The 15,458-nt window shown below is 32.4% G+C and overlaps 1 protein-coding gene across 2 annotated transcripts in view; it reads left to right on the plus strand.

Annotated features, from left to right (window-relative positions):
• LOC118185341 (uncharacterized) overlaps positions 1-15,458 on the plus strand; it is a 117,791-nt gene that overhangs the window by 42,145 nt on the left and 60,188 nt on the right. For both annotated transcript variants that reach the window (XM_085821474.1, XM_035355181.2), the window contains 2 exons: positions 4,254-4,321; positions 7,253-7,309. In XM_085821474.1, the coding sequence (XP_085677600.1) occupies positions 4,254-4,321; positions 7,253-7,309 (125 nt within the window). The remainder of the gene's footprint in view (positions 1-4,253; positions 4,322-7,252; positions 7,310-15,458) is intronic.

A 15,458-nucleotide genomic window follows, 5' to 3' on the forward strand; every position in this document is an offset into this window, starting at 1 on the left:
ATTATTATTATGTTTTATTATATACTATCAGTCAAAAAGTTACAGATCATTTATGAAACTTAGCTGGAATTTACTTTTTTAGAAAATGTAAGTTTGGCTAACTGTAATATTTTCATCATCTTCATCAGAATGATAAAGTTTTGGGAAGGTTTATAGAAGCAACCTTTTTATTTAAACAGAAATCTGAACATAAAAGCATGACTTTGTGCTAAAATAACCACAGCTTGTGGAATTACAAATGAAATTAAGAACAGTCAGTAAATTTAAACATTTAGCAATAGTCTAGCAGCACAATTAAATACAAATTTAGAAGCAGGCTCAGTAATGTACTGACATGTCAGATTTAAATTATCGGCAGGGAGAAATCGCAAAACTGAATAATTATAATTGCTAGAGCTGGCAGAAACTAGCACACAATGACAGAAACACTCTGCCTCTCAAGATCCAAAATCCTCAGTTAAAATACTTGAAAAACTAATTTGCATTCTGGGGAGGAATGCGAAAAAAGACCAAAATTATAACTATTTAATTAGCATAAGATACTCTACAAATTATTTTTCTTTATCAAAAAATGGGACCAAAATAAATCGAAATTGTGTTTACTGTGTGAAGTGTTCAAAAATAAAAAATTTTAAACAAATATGACTAAAATATGACAATTTAAATTTAGATCTGCAGGGGTGTTTGTGCTCCGGGTAAACCCCGAAATTCCGGGGATTTTGAACTTTGATACCCGGAAATTCCAGGGATCGTCGTTCAAAAGGAAGTAGGAATAATAATGAATTATTTATTTTGATCTGGGTAATTTTGTTTGCTTTGAAAGCAGAAAGCGCAAGGTCAGTGTTTGTGGTGAAAACTTTTCCTTTCTTTCTCCAAAGGCAGTGATAATGCGTGAAAAGGGGGGAAAACTTCTTTTTTGTTCTTTCCGTATTGCGAGTTACGACTCATTCCCCCGGTTCTCGGACATTCTCTTCTGGATTCTTTTCGGCAAGTAGGCGCGGCAGAAAAAAAGGGAGAGACTTCGTTCGACCAGAAGTGCGATCACGTGACTCTGGGTTCAAAGGTCTTATCTCTCCTGGCGTGGCGCCAATAATAGAGAAGGGGGATTTTTCGCTGTATTAGCTATTTGTCATTGATCGCTTCTCAACTTTTTTTTCTCCGCTGTGTAAAATTTTCGTTTCATTTATTGATGCATGTGTAAATTTTTCGTTTCGTTTATTGAAATATTTTTTTATTTATGTACGCGAGAGAATTTCACTATGAAATTTCTCGATATAAATAGTGATATTATACAATTAGAAGAAGGTGTCCGGAATGCATTTAGGTGGAATTGGATTGAATGGAGAGATGGTAATGGGGATACCATCGGGACATGGTGCAAGAAAATTAATGTTGCTGGACAAGCATATTGTGTTTTTGTAACTCACTGCTGAAGTATGGTGGGGAAGGATTCAAGGCTTTCACAAATCATTCTAAAACTGTGACGCACATAAAATATTCAAAGTGCATTAGACATTCAATGACTTTAAGTAATTATGCTAATTCAAAAAATACTGATGACTTACTGGAGACTGATGCTCGGCCATTGGATATAGTGACAAGAAAAGCTCGCCAAGAGGTATTAATAACTTCGTTTATTGCCGAGAATTCTCTTTCTTTCAATATAGCTCCCAATTTAATTGAACTCTGCAAACAGTTGAGCCGCGATCAGACGGCACTAAACTCGTTGGAAATGTCCAGGACTACTGCATGTTATAAGATGAAATATGGGCTCGCAAAAACTATTAAGGAAAATATCATTAAAACTTTAAAGGAGACTCCATTTTCTCTAAATTTAGATGAAAGTACTAGCAATGTTCAAGAAAGTATACTGGCAATATTGGTGCAGTTTTATGACAACAATCAAAATGAAATTGTAGTTCATCATTTTGCATCTCTAAAGATGGAATCTTGCAATTTAGAAGCTTTTTTAAAAGAAGTTGTTAATACTATTGAAGATAATAATATTCCATGGGCAAACTTAATTAGTGTATTAATGGACTCATGTAACACCATGCGTGGAAAAAAAAAAAGGTGTTGAAACCAGACTACGATCAAACAAAGCACCCCACTTATTAGATATTGATGGTGACACATGTCACACAGCTAATAACTGTGCAAAAAAATTTGCTTCATATTTTGATAAATACTTAGAAGATTTGTTTGATGACATCTATTTTGATATGAAAAGCTGCAGTAAAAGAGAAAATTTTTTCAAAATCTGTGAATCCCTTGCCATTGAAAAACTTAAACCCTTGAAGAGACCAGACCATAGGTGGGTGTACATTTTATGTGTTTTAGAAAGAATCAAAGATCTGTGGGATGCTCTTATTGCATTTTATTTTCACTACTTGGATAAAACTGATAAAGGGGATTATTTTTCTTATGTTGAAACTGTATACAATAAAGGAAATATTTCTGCAGCTCAGAAAAAAATTGTTGAAGGGGTGTATTCTTGCTTGCATTCCCAACAACTCACAACGGATGCTTTAGCTCGGAAAAAATGGGTTATTTGTTATGCAAAACGAAACTTGATTGCATATGGCATTATATTCAGCAGTATTACCCGAGTTCAACACATATATTAAATTATTTGAAACAAAAAAACCAATGCTTCATTTAATACATTCCAGTATTTATAAATTGATGGCAAAATATTTCTCTTTGTTTATGAAGCCAGAAAATATATAGTTCACATCTTATAATGATTTATTAAAGGTTGATGTCACAAATCCAGAATTCCATCTACCTAGTAAAGTAATATTTACTGGTGCAGAAGCTTCCGCTCTCCTGAAGAAATTATCAAAAAATCATCCAATAGCAAAAGAATTCCAAATTTCTATGATGAAAGCTTATACTAATACAGCACAGCATATGAAACAGAAATTACCCCTTAAAAATTCATATCTAATTAGTTTTACAGCATTAGATCCAGAGCTAAGACGTAAAACCAGTACAATATTAGCTTTTGAAAAATTATCATCTTTTATGTCTCATATTTTTAGTGATAATGAAAAGTCAAAAGTAGAAGCTGAAATAAGGTTATACCAGAGTGATATTGATATCACCAAAGAAATGTTCTACACATCTGATGAAAGTGGAAATCAAGTCAAGTGTACAATTGATAAATATTGGTCTAAAGTTTTTAATTTAAAAGATGATTTCACAAATGATTATAAGTATCCTACATACGCTAAATTGGTCAAAGCTTGCCTTAGCTGCTTCCATGGCCCATTAGTGGAAAGTGCATTCAACTTAATGGATACACTTGTCACTGACTATAGAACCTCTCCTAAGATTGATTCCCTAGATGCAGTGCAGACTATTAAATATGATTTTATAGCTTCTAAAGAAACCTCATGTGAAAAATATGGCTCAAAAAATCCAATGACTGATCCAATTCACAAAGATCTGTTACTGAATATGAACAGAAGTTGGAAAACATATCAAGAGGACTTAAAAACATGTATTTCAGATGAGTCACCTATAAAAGTCTCTGAAAAACCTTCTACATTAGCAGAAAAGCAAACTGCTTCTACCTCTGCATGTGCAGTTCTCGAGGAAATTTCTTCAACTGTAAATGAGGAAAATAAAAGTCAACCTTCCTGCAATTATGAAGTTCACCACAAAAGAACAAGCCCACAAACATCAGAAAATAAAAAAAAGCAGCAGAAATTAGATAATTCTTTTTAAAGAATTAATTCAGGTAATTTAAAATATTTACATAAAATGTAGTAGTTTATATGTTTGAAAATTTATGGTTATTAATTTTGCAAAAAAAGTAATTCATTGAACTTTTATAAATAGGTCATTCAATACTTCATAATTGTAATTTTTCATTTCTCTCTCCCCCCTTCTCGAAACTCCAAAATGTGGGTAGTAAGTCCGTAAAAGTTTCAGGGGATTTTTTGGGGCCCCACAAACACCCTTGGATCTGGATATATGCTGCGTTATTAATTAATACTTGCATATGATAATTTGAATTACTTTTCCAGTTAGATTTAATATAATTATCTAATGCATCTACTACATTTGTCATAAAAGTATTTTATTTTCTCTACACATTTAAAATGGGAAACTTTTAATGAAAAAGTGTTATAATTATGTGTAAATTTTGTTATTTATGAGCCTAAAAATGTGTGTGTTGTATGGTATATATGTCATTGTGCATTGCCTTGTCATTGTAGTTTAATATATATTCATGATTTCTGTAGGACTGTATGTATCTGCATGGGATTGCAGAAAATGAAATTAGTTTTACCAAAGAAGAAATGCAATTAGGGTATGCATTTATCTTTATTATCATAGTCAATTTTTTGTTAATTATTGTAATTATTATAGTCTTAGTTATTGTGAATTATAAAAATATATGAATTGTTTGGTGAATAAGTGGATTTCTTGTATTGTAATCTTTTTGTGATGAAAATGTTTTTATTTGACTTATTCTCACTGGTTGTTAAGACAGTAATCCCATAGATAAATTAGGCTCTCAGTTCCTTTGGAGTATAGAATTATGCTGGCTGTGAAACATTTTGCTTTTCGATGTTTGACATAAAGCGCTTCCTCTTCTAGGTCTGTTCATTAGGCCAAACTTCTGAAAATTACAGGTTGTAAACAAAGAGTGGGTAGCACGTTCCAGTTAAACTAACAGATGTATATTAACCCCTCGAAATATATGCGTTGACGCGTCCAAAGAGTATCAATTAATTTGGCTCAACTGTGGACACTCATGTGCAAACTTAGAAACAGAACCTTTTTTCTATTTTCAGATTTACATTGCTGTATAACATTCAATAAGGTTGATATATAAATTATATACATTATAATAATGTTAATGTGCAGTAATTAAGTAATACCATAACGTAATAATTTAGTAGTTTTGTAAAGTATGATACATCTCAAAACATTTTGGAATATGTACTAGACATGTTTTTACACTGTGAAGTTGTTTCACGTATGTTTCATGCACACATGGCATCTCTTTGCAGGCTGTTGCTTTTTATTTATCGCAGGTGTATGTTCGGGAAAACGTACGCAATGTTTTGGTTGTAACCAAGTTGGGCATTAACTTTGTGACAGTCTGCCACGTGTCTGATACTTCGGAAGGGACAAATACAAAGCATATCTTCTGCAATATTCAGTCAAACGTTCATGATCTAATATCTAGTATTTAGGTAATCTACCATGGACTGACCATCTTCTTTAAAAATCATCTCATTATCCTTAAAATAAAGATAGTGCATTATGACCAAAAAAATGTTTACGAGGCATAGTTTGTAAAAATATGGGTGTTTCTAACATTTTTCGTTTTGACCAATACATGTCTATTTTAGATTTTTTTTATCTGCAACATTATAATGCATAACACAAAATATGCTCTAACTTCATCATTTGTAAGTGGATACCACTGCTCGTTCATTTTTGTATTCTGTTCCATTTCGATTTGTGCTGCATATCTATTCATTTCTCTATCATTTTTAAAAAAATCATCACATAAAACTTGTTTGAAAACACACAGAGGTGTTGCATTTATATCCAGTCTTCGTAGAGCTAAACAATTGATACTGGAAGTTCCAGTAAATTGTTTTATATTCACAATATTTTCTTTTTCTTTCTAATTTTATTCATCCTCTGCTACATCAGAATCTTCACTACATGAAATAGGTCTTGCACGTTTATGATTGCAGATTTTCTCCAACTTCACTAGAATACTCAACAGTATATACCTTCTGATGATCATTTTCATTCTCATCACCATCACTAGAATACCATAATAGACTTTCATCATTACTTTAACGTAATACATTCAACTCAAACATGTTGAAAGGACTATTTCTAATTTTTACTAAATTCAAATATGTTCTGTGGTGTTTGGCATGCGAGATCACTGCTATACTGACTACCATTTTCATTGTGCTTTTTTTCTTTACTGGTTTGGCGATGTGATTTTGTTTATCGGTGCTGTTGAGAGAAAGCATCATAAGCAATCTAAACAAAATCGTCGACCTACGACTGAAACAGTTAAAGAATCTGATAATATAGTACGCGGCATTCACCGAAGATAATTCTTGATGTCTCGGAGATGTCAAAGTCTACAGTGGCACATGAAATTAATGACGTCTCATAGACGTCATTGTATGTCAAGGGTTTAAAGTGTTAGCTGCTGTATGTGGCCTTGATATTTATTGGAAAAGAAAGATGCCCCAAGATAATATTCCAGGTTGATTGTGTAAACATTTCACTATTTTGTAATAGTAAGCAGCATCCATTGTGGCATCTTTTGGCAACTAATCTATAAGGATTAAAAGGAAGTTATTTTTATGCAATAAAAGAAATTTTTGAGTAAAGTTAAAGAACAATTAGTACATAAAAGACAATACATTTACTTTTCCGATTTCTAAATTTTCTGTTTAATGCTCGATAGGCAAGTGCTTCTTTGGTATCTTGTGGCCCCTCCCCTAAATAATTTACCCAAAAACTCTCCTTTCTTCTATCAGTAGTTGCACTTCAAACCCCTAAAAATGTTAAAATAATGCAAAGTGCATCTAAAGAGAAAGTTAATTACAACACTTAACACTGTATTGGGAACCCTAAACATATGCTGCTTTTAAAAACTGATTTTGCTGTTGAATTTTATGTAGCTTAAGTTGGAAGAAAGTGATGTTTAGTAATAAAATTAAGAAAACTTTAAAAAAAAAATTTCATAAAGTCCTCTTATTAAAAAACTGAACACTGCTATGACAAACTGAGAAAAAGTTGAAAAATAGGGAGTTGTATGGCAACACTTAATGCTGCATTAGGATTTTTAAAAATGTACTTCTTTCAAAAAATTTGTAATTTCGCTTCTTAATTGAATGCGTTAAAAGTGCAAAAAATAATGATATTTAATGATATAAGTTTAAAAGACAAAAATTACATTTGCAAGAATGAGTTTAAGAACAGACCGATGAACAGCAAGGTCAGCGAGAGCATAAAAAAAAATCTTAATAAAACTGTTTGGTCTGATATATCTTCCTTCCTCCCCCCAATTTTTTGCTACCAAGTCATAATTAAAATTTTGTAAGAAAATTAAAGTCTGAATTGTTTTGTCACCTCAAACCTTGGACTTTACAGAATTAAGATTACAGTTTTTGACATCTTTTTTCGAAAAATGTGTAAATACAAACATGTTTTATTACCATGCCATAACTTCAGTTCTCATTTCGTCTTTCAGGAACCATATAGAAATTGAACAAAGGCTCTGTGAAGAAATTTTAGCCAATGACTTAAAGTATGTAATTTAAAATATTTTGGGCATTTTTTTTCCTTTGTGAATGCATTTTATTATGTATTTACTTCATCCATTTTTCTGTAATGTGTTTGTTATATGGTATGAGAATAAAGTTTCAGTGAATATGTTTTTAAGCAAAAAAATTCTTACCTAAATTGGGGAAATGTTTGTCCTTCAATTTTTTTTTTTTTTTTTTTTTTTTTTCTTTTTAATTGCAAAGGCTCTTGATTAAACCTCATTGAGATTGGAGCATAGAAAAGTGCAAAAATAGAAGTGCACAAAAACAAAACAGTAATTAACTTCATTACAATAGCAATAACTACATCAAAACTGGAAGCTGGAATAACAAATGACTACATTAAGCATTAATAATAATAGTCTTTGGATGTCAATTGCGTCAACTATCTAGCGTGCTAGTATTGACTGTATAAGTTTTCTTTCTTCAATGAAGAACATTTTAGCAAATGATCTCTGTCCATCTTGAAATTCTAGTTGCCTAAAGTACACAAAGAACTCGTATATACCAGTGCAGTGCGGATGTTTGACAAGACAATCATGTCCGGTCTTCAAACAACTGCAAAGGATCTGTGAGAGTCTGGGATATTACAAATCTAATCCCTCCACTTCTTATTTGGAATTCATTCAAATAAATCAAAATTTTTCCACAGGATATTTTTTACAATTCTTTTTATTGATGTAAATGTTAGCTGAGTGTTGCGGACCCCCTGCTGTCAGCAGTCATACCTATTTATTTGGCCACTAGTGGGATATACTAAAAATTATAAAATTTTTAATTTTGTGCAAGTATGTATTGAAATAATTTTTGTATGACAGTTTAAAATCAAATTTCCACGAATTTGCTTTTATTATTGCAAAACTGTTTTGTCTTCTGAATGTTCTTCAGTAGAATAACTAAAGACGGTTGCAGTTGTATGAATTAAAGTTTAATTACAACCTTAATATTTATACACTGAGTTTCAGATCTTCTTTCAAGAGAATGCAACACCACGTCACTTTGTGAAAAACATACGAAATGAATTTTCAACTTTCGATTTTCACGCAGGTATACATGCTCTTATCCCTCAGTCAGCAAGAAATCTTCATCTTACTCCTACTAGATTTTTTTCCTTGGGGATTTAATGCTTGTAGCAAAGAAAGCAATAATCTTGATCTTAAAAAGGAGCAAATTGCACGGGCAGTTGCAAATTTTACACTGGACATTCTTTCCAGAGTATGGACCGAGTATTGCCATGATTATCGTTGTTCTTGCCAAAGATAGCTCCAACTTATTTAATGAAATTTAACTTCAGTAAGTAGACTGTAATATTAACAATAACAAATTTATTTTTACAAAAACAACATTATTGAATACTAGCACATGCATGTGCTTATAGTTACCTATGTAACTTAGCTAAAAGCGAGCAACCATATGCTTTAACATCAAGTCAAAAATCATACATACTAATAAAGCACAAATGAAATAACTGTAGGGTTACTCTAAAGCCGAACTCTGCTTGGCATAAAACAATGCTGCCAAGCAATACTCTTTCAGACACCGAACATCCCGCCTGGCGTTGAAATATTAATTGCGATACAATAAGTAAAATTCAAAAAAGTAATAAATGTTCATATAATACAAAATGATACAATGTAAATTAATGCACAAATTATAATACATGTAATTACAATGTGAAAACAAATAATGATGGATTACAATTCAAACCTTCAAATAAACATAAGAAATTCATACATTATTTCTCAATTGGCAGTACAGCAATTTTAGTAACTGCTCGTTTATAAATACCATTTTTGGTTTTGACGGAGACAACTTGCACAAGGTTGTCCTTCCCATAAAACACATGTACAATTCTCCCTAACAACCGTTTTCAGGTAGGAAGATTTTCTACCTTGATCACTACCATGTCCCCTATTTTAATATTTTGTTTAGCAATCATCCATTTATTTCTTTGAATCAAAGTGCTCAAGTAATTATTAGTCCAGTTCTTCCATATATTTTGTACCATTTTTGTAGTTTTTTGCCGTAAACTAAGTCTGTTATTATCTACTTCTGTTAAATTGGGTTCAATTATTGAATTGATTGGTCGGCCTATAAGGAAATGACCAGAGGTCAAAACATTTAAATTATCAATATTAATAGTTAACAGTGTAAGAGGGCGAGAATTTAAGATTCCCTTTACTTGAACTGTTACTGTCAAAAATTCTTTGTAGGTTAATACTGAATTTCCTACTGTTCGTTTAAAATGAAATTTAAAGGATTTTACTCCTGCTTCAGATAGACTATTAAAATTTGGTGCTCTTGGGGTTATAAACTTCCATTGTACACCTTCCTCGGCTAGAAAATTTCATTCTGCATTAGAAAAATACTCATTAATTTTTTAATTTCTGTATTTGCACTAACAAAGTTTTTTTGCATTGTCACTAAATATTTTTTCTGGTTTACCTCGTCGGGCAAAGAACTTCTTCAGACAAGCAATGAATGCTTCTGCGGTTAAGTCATTGACAATCTCTAGATGGATTGCCTTTGCCACCATACAAACAAAAATACAAACATATATCTTATGATAGTTACTCTTGGCGTTGCCCTTTGTACTTGATCAAAAATGGGCTGCAATAATCAATAGCACATAAAGCAAATTATGCAGTTTTGGACTATCTTTCTATCTATATTCCTGCCATTAATGGGCCAATTAATTTGTCTAATAGAATTTAATAAAGATTGTGGACCATTAGTAAAATGCTTTTCATGAAAATAAATAAATATAAGTTCAGTTAACTTATTCTTGGCAGGCAAAATAATGGGATGTCTTTGACTATAACTTAAATTTGAATTCTTTATCCTACCACCTACCCTTATCAGACCTTTTTCATCTAAGAAGGGATCAAAATATTTTAACTTACCTCTTGATGTTATCTGTAGACCTTTCTGCAACAAAGAAATTTCTTCTGCAAAATACCTACCTTGGATAAAATGAAGGAGTGTATTTCTTGAGACCTCCATCTCATCTATACTAATACTACCTGTTCGTTTCTCACTTGTGTTCCTACAGTTGTAGATAAATCTGAAAAGTAATTTAAGAATTCGTATTAGTTTCAAGAAATCATTAGTTATTTTTAGGCAGCCATCAAAGAATGAATCAGTTTTTAAAGTCAACAAGGAAATCGTAACTGGTTTCAGTTCTGAAGAATAAAGCTCATCACTAAGTCCATTTTTATCTTGAAAATTGTCCTTGTTTAAAAAATCAGGACCTTTCCAGCACAGCTTGCTAGATCCAAGAGTTGTAGCGTCTGATCCTCTGGAAATGATGTCGGCTGATTTCATTTCTGAAGACACGTGTCCCCACTGATAGTTGGAAGTAAGTTGTTGAATTTGTGAGACTCTGTTACTCACAAAGGCTTTCAAAAGATGTGGTGATGTATTGATCCAGGCTAAAGCAATGCTTGAATCTGACCAGAGCTTAACGTCATTGATTTTGAGTTTCAAAGCTTCTAAAACCTTTTGCATAAGTTTGGACAGGAGTAAGCATCCTGATAGTTCTAATCTAGGAATAGTCATGGTCTTGATTGGTGCTACACGAGATTTGCTACAAAGAAGTTTACTACAGTATTCACCAGGGCTTGTAATCACTGCCCCAAATGCCTTCTCGGAGGCATCCGCAAATCCTTGTAAAATGAGCATTGAAAAAGTCTCTTTGAAGATGCAACGAAATACTTGTATATTTTCTATACTATGAAGAGTTTTAATGAACAAATTCCATTCATTGGCAAGAGGTGGTGGTAACTGATCCGCCCAGTCTAGCTTAAGCAACCAAAGTGATTGCATGAATGTCTTTGCCTTGCTAATAATAGGACCGAGTAGGCTTAAAGGATCATATAATCTCGCTATTTGAGATAAAACATGTTTTCGTAACATCAGGCTTTTCATTAACAGTATCTTTATAGTGCAATGTATCCTTCTTATTATTCCACCACATACCTAATGTCTTCACAGTTGCATTACTTTTATGATCAAATGAAAAATTCTGTAAATCAAGAGTTCTGCGAATCAAAACTAGTACACCACTTCATTCCTCCTCTTTGTAGCTTCATTTCTCCTCTTTGGAGCAATTCTGTCAAATCTTTCTGGAGTTTAATGCATTCCTTCAAATTCGAAGATCCAGTAAGACCGTTGTCTACATAGAAATCTTCCAAAACCACTTTCGATGCTACAGGAAAATCCTTTTCTTCATCCTTTGCTAACTGTTGAAGAGTCCTTTGTGCCAAATATGGAGCATATGCTGTGTCATAAGTTACCCTTTTGAGTCTGTATATTTCTATAGGCTTATCTTCATCTTCCTTCCAAAGTATTTTTTTGATATTTAGTCTGTGATGGCAATATTTCAATTTTTCGAAACATCTAAATATCGGCAGTAAATGCATAAATGTGTTTTCTAAACCGTATCATGATGGAAAAAAGTTCCTCTTGAATCATTCCACCTTTACATAATATGTCGTTCAATGAACAACTGTTAGTAGTTTTGGCACTCACCTCGAACATGACGCATAATTTTTGTTGTTTTACTATCAGGTTTCAGCACGCCATGATGAGGAAGAAAATATCCTCCTTCAGTTTCAAAATAGTCTTCCATCTTTTCCATATGATTTAATGATTCATATTCCCTTAATGAAACATAAAGTTTTTTCATTACAGAATCACTTGACAAACGTTTCCACAATTGATTCACTCTTTTTTCAGCGATTTCCTTTGAATCCCCTAATTGTATATTTTCACCAATATCTGGCTTGAATGGCATTTTAACCACATATCTTCCATCCGCATGTTGGTAAAATGAGTTTTCAAAAAGTTCATTGCAGTAATTTAATTCAGAATTAACTATAGGTTTAGTTTCAGTTACTTCTTCAACTTCACAGAATGATTTTACTAAATTATTTAACGAATTAATCTCTGTTGAGAAAAAACAATAATTTAAATCATAATTTTTTACATTTGGAATTCAAATGCTTCCAGAAACTAAAAAGCCGAAGCAGCTGTTTTGAAGAAGTAACCCATTATCTTTTAAACGTATTTTATCTGTTTTAAAAAATTCAAAAAATAATTCTGCTCCTAATTATAAATCTACCTTTTTTGCCTTGAAAAATTCATTATTAGCTAACTTTATTCCTTTCGGAATATTTAATTTCGAAATATCAATAGATTTCGATGGTGTCATGTCAGTTATTTTGGGAACAACTAATAACTGTATTTTCCATTCATTTTCTTTTTCTAAATTCGATAAACGCGTCTTTATTTGTGATTTAACATTCAAAGTAGTGTTGTGTATCCTACTAACTGGAATAAATGCTCGTTCTTTTTTATTCCTAATGAGTTCATAACACCTACAGTATAAAAATTAGAAGTCTAAGCTGAATCAAGCTAAAAGGAATTCGTTCGTGGTAAACATCGTGAAGATAAACAATCGCTGAATTTATTAACACAAATTTAGATTTATTTGCAGCTGCCATCAAAGCTGGGGGGGGAGAGGGGCAGTCCTCTTTCGAATTCACTGATGAAAGGTTCAAGGTCAATTCTTTTTCTTTCGATGATTCATTTTGTTTTCATGACTTTCATGCAACAGCATATGATGTGTGTCTTTCTTACAAACAATAACAACTGAATTTAGCTTTACACTGCAATAATACGTGTGATGGAGAAAGGCATTTAATGCATAATTTATATTCCTTAAGAAAATCATACTGCTCAGAAACAGAAATGCTCTTAAATTTCGAACAATGATAAATTGGGTGTGGTTCTCTACACATAATACACTTTCGTAAAGGGTTTGTTTTAGTTACCAAGGATTTTGAATTTCTAGAACGACTTAATTGATTTGATACTTTAGTAGCATAGCTCTGCTTAGGAAAACTAACTTTGTTTATTTCTTCAAGAATGCAAATTCTTTCTTCCAGAAATTCTAAAAATTCATCAAGTTTGGGAATTTCATTTGGTGAGTCATTTATTTTTTCAAAGTTCAACAAATTATTAATAAAGACATCAACTGCTGCTTTTTTGTTTTCATATCTGCTTTCAAGTGCAGAAAATAGCGACTCAAATGTATCCTGACATGATTCTAACATTTTTGCTTCACCTTTAAGTGATGCTTTCAAATAAAACAGTTTCTCAGTATCATTTAAATCATTATTATTACCAATCATAGACATAAATTGCACTTTAAAATTTCTTAAATCTTCGTATTTACCATAAAATTGAGGAAGAGGTAAATCAGGCAGTTTAAAATTTGATTTAGAAACAGTTTTGGTTTCAAATTTATCTTTATTATTTGTTTCACAATTAGAAAGAAAAATTCTAAATCTTACTTCGAACTCTTTGATTCTTTCTTTCAATTCTTGTGTAATGCTTAGATTATCTTTCAAGTCAATTTCCTCTGGTAAATTGGTGAATTCCACTATGAGTTGTTTAACCCGAGATTTTAATTCCAACAAAGAATCCAATTTAGTCTTCATAATAACATCATGTTTGAGTTTATTCTCCTCCATCTTATATTCATCGAGGAATTTTATCAGAGCTCCGAGTTTCGTTTTCACTATGCTGCGTTGGTGATTCGATGAAACAATATTAGTAGCCATATTTTTCTCCAGCTAAAGTGACCAAACTGTTCTTGCCGAAGATAGCTCCAACCTATTTAATGAAACTTAACTTCAGTAAGTGGACTGTAATATTAACAATAACAAATTTATTTTTACAAAAACATTATTGAATACTAGCACACGCATGTGCTTATAGTTACCTATGTAACTTAGCTAAAAGCGAGCAACCATATGCTTTTACATCAAGTCAAAAATCATACATACTAATAAAGCACAAATGAAATAACTTTAGGGTTACACTAAAGCCAAACTCTGCTTGGCGTAAAACAATGCTGCCAAGCAATACTCTTTCAGACACAGAACAATCGTCATACTGTTATCAATGCATAGCACACAGAATGTCATGCTGTATGACATATTTGTACATTTTCTGTGATTGAGTGAACTAATTAAGTAACATAAGCCTGTTTCACATAATGCATACTTCAGTGACCTCATGAAAATCCCCATTCATATTCAGATGCCCTGCATTTAGGACTTCTGCCAAGGTTTAGAATTTTTTGAGACAGGACTGAATATTTAGAGTCATTTGCTCTAAAGCTGTTGTCTTTCTTAACCTAAATAGTCATGTAATTTTTGTAGTAGTAAGATTGTGTAAATAAAGTTTTTAATGTGTAATATCTTAACATTTGTACATCCAGAGTTACTAGCTTTTAAACCATTTCTTTACAAATATTCCTGTAAAAGAAGCTTTCCCACATACATACTAGGCTTGCTAGGAAAGTAGTTTTACAGACACAGATTCTGACTACTGAAAATGATGTTTTGCGTTTCTGGAAAGACTTTGACTGTTTAGGAGTTGCTATGAAACTTTAAAGCTTTTTATATGCAGTTCATAAGATAGTTTTATTTGTGTGCTTCCACAGTTACTTTGGTTTAAATATGCTCTAGAAGTACTGATATTTCAGTCTTAGCTAGTACCAGTGCTTTTCTTCCTACAATCTGTTGGTACATTTTTACAATGAAATATGTTTTAAATGTTGGTAGAAATATCGGACAGGCTTTTTTATCTCCAGCAGAAACTAAGAAGTCTCATCGAACATGGCTTCAGCAGGTGTTATTCTTCATACTTTTCTCCTCAGAGACTGTGCGAGTATGGTTGTGACAATCCTGAGGTATCCCAGCCCTTCAAGGGATCACCCCTTCGGTAAGACGGGATCACTATCCATGTGATTTTTCCTCCTTTCTTTTTCTATTCTTTTTCCATTTTTTTCTCCTTTATGTTTTAACTTTTTAAAGACTGGAACTCAGCTTCTTTTTCTCCTTTTTGAAGGTTGGGGGCTGAAAGTGATATGTTGTTATATCCCTTTGTTTCTAGTTTCTCATGGAGAGAAAACCTCCTATGCATTTGCCATACTTGGTGACTGTGTTGGTTGAAAAGGAGGGTCTTGGCAGTTGAGGGGCGAGGTACTGTTTTCAACACGCTGCTTTGGCCCCTGCTTCAATCAAAACGGGAGGCACTCAGTTTTCCCCGCTAGTGGCAATC

This window comes from Stegodyphus dumicola, chromosome 1 (genome assembly GCF_044657685.1).
Source record: "Stegodyphus dumicola isolate Sdum_Otavi_A_Nest chromosome 1, ASM4465768v1".
Lineage (NCBI taxonomy): Eukaryota > Metazoa > Arthropoda > Arachnida > Araneae > Eresidae > Stegodyphus > Stegodyphus dumicola.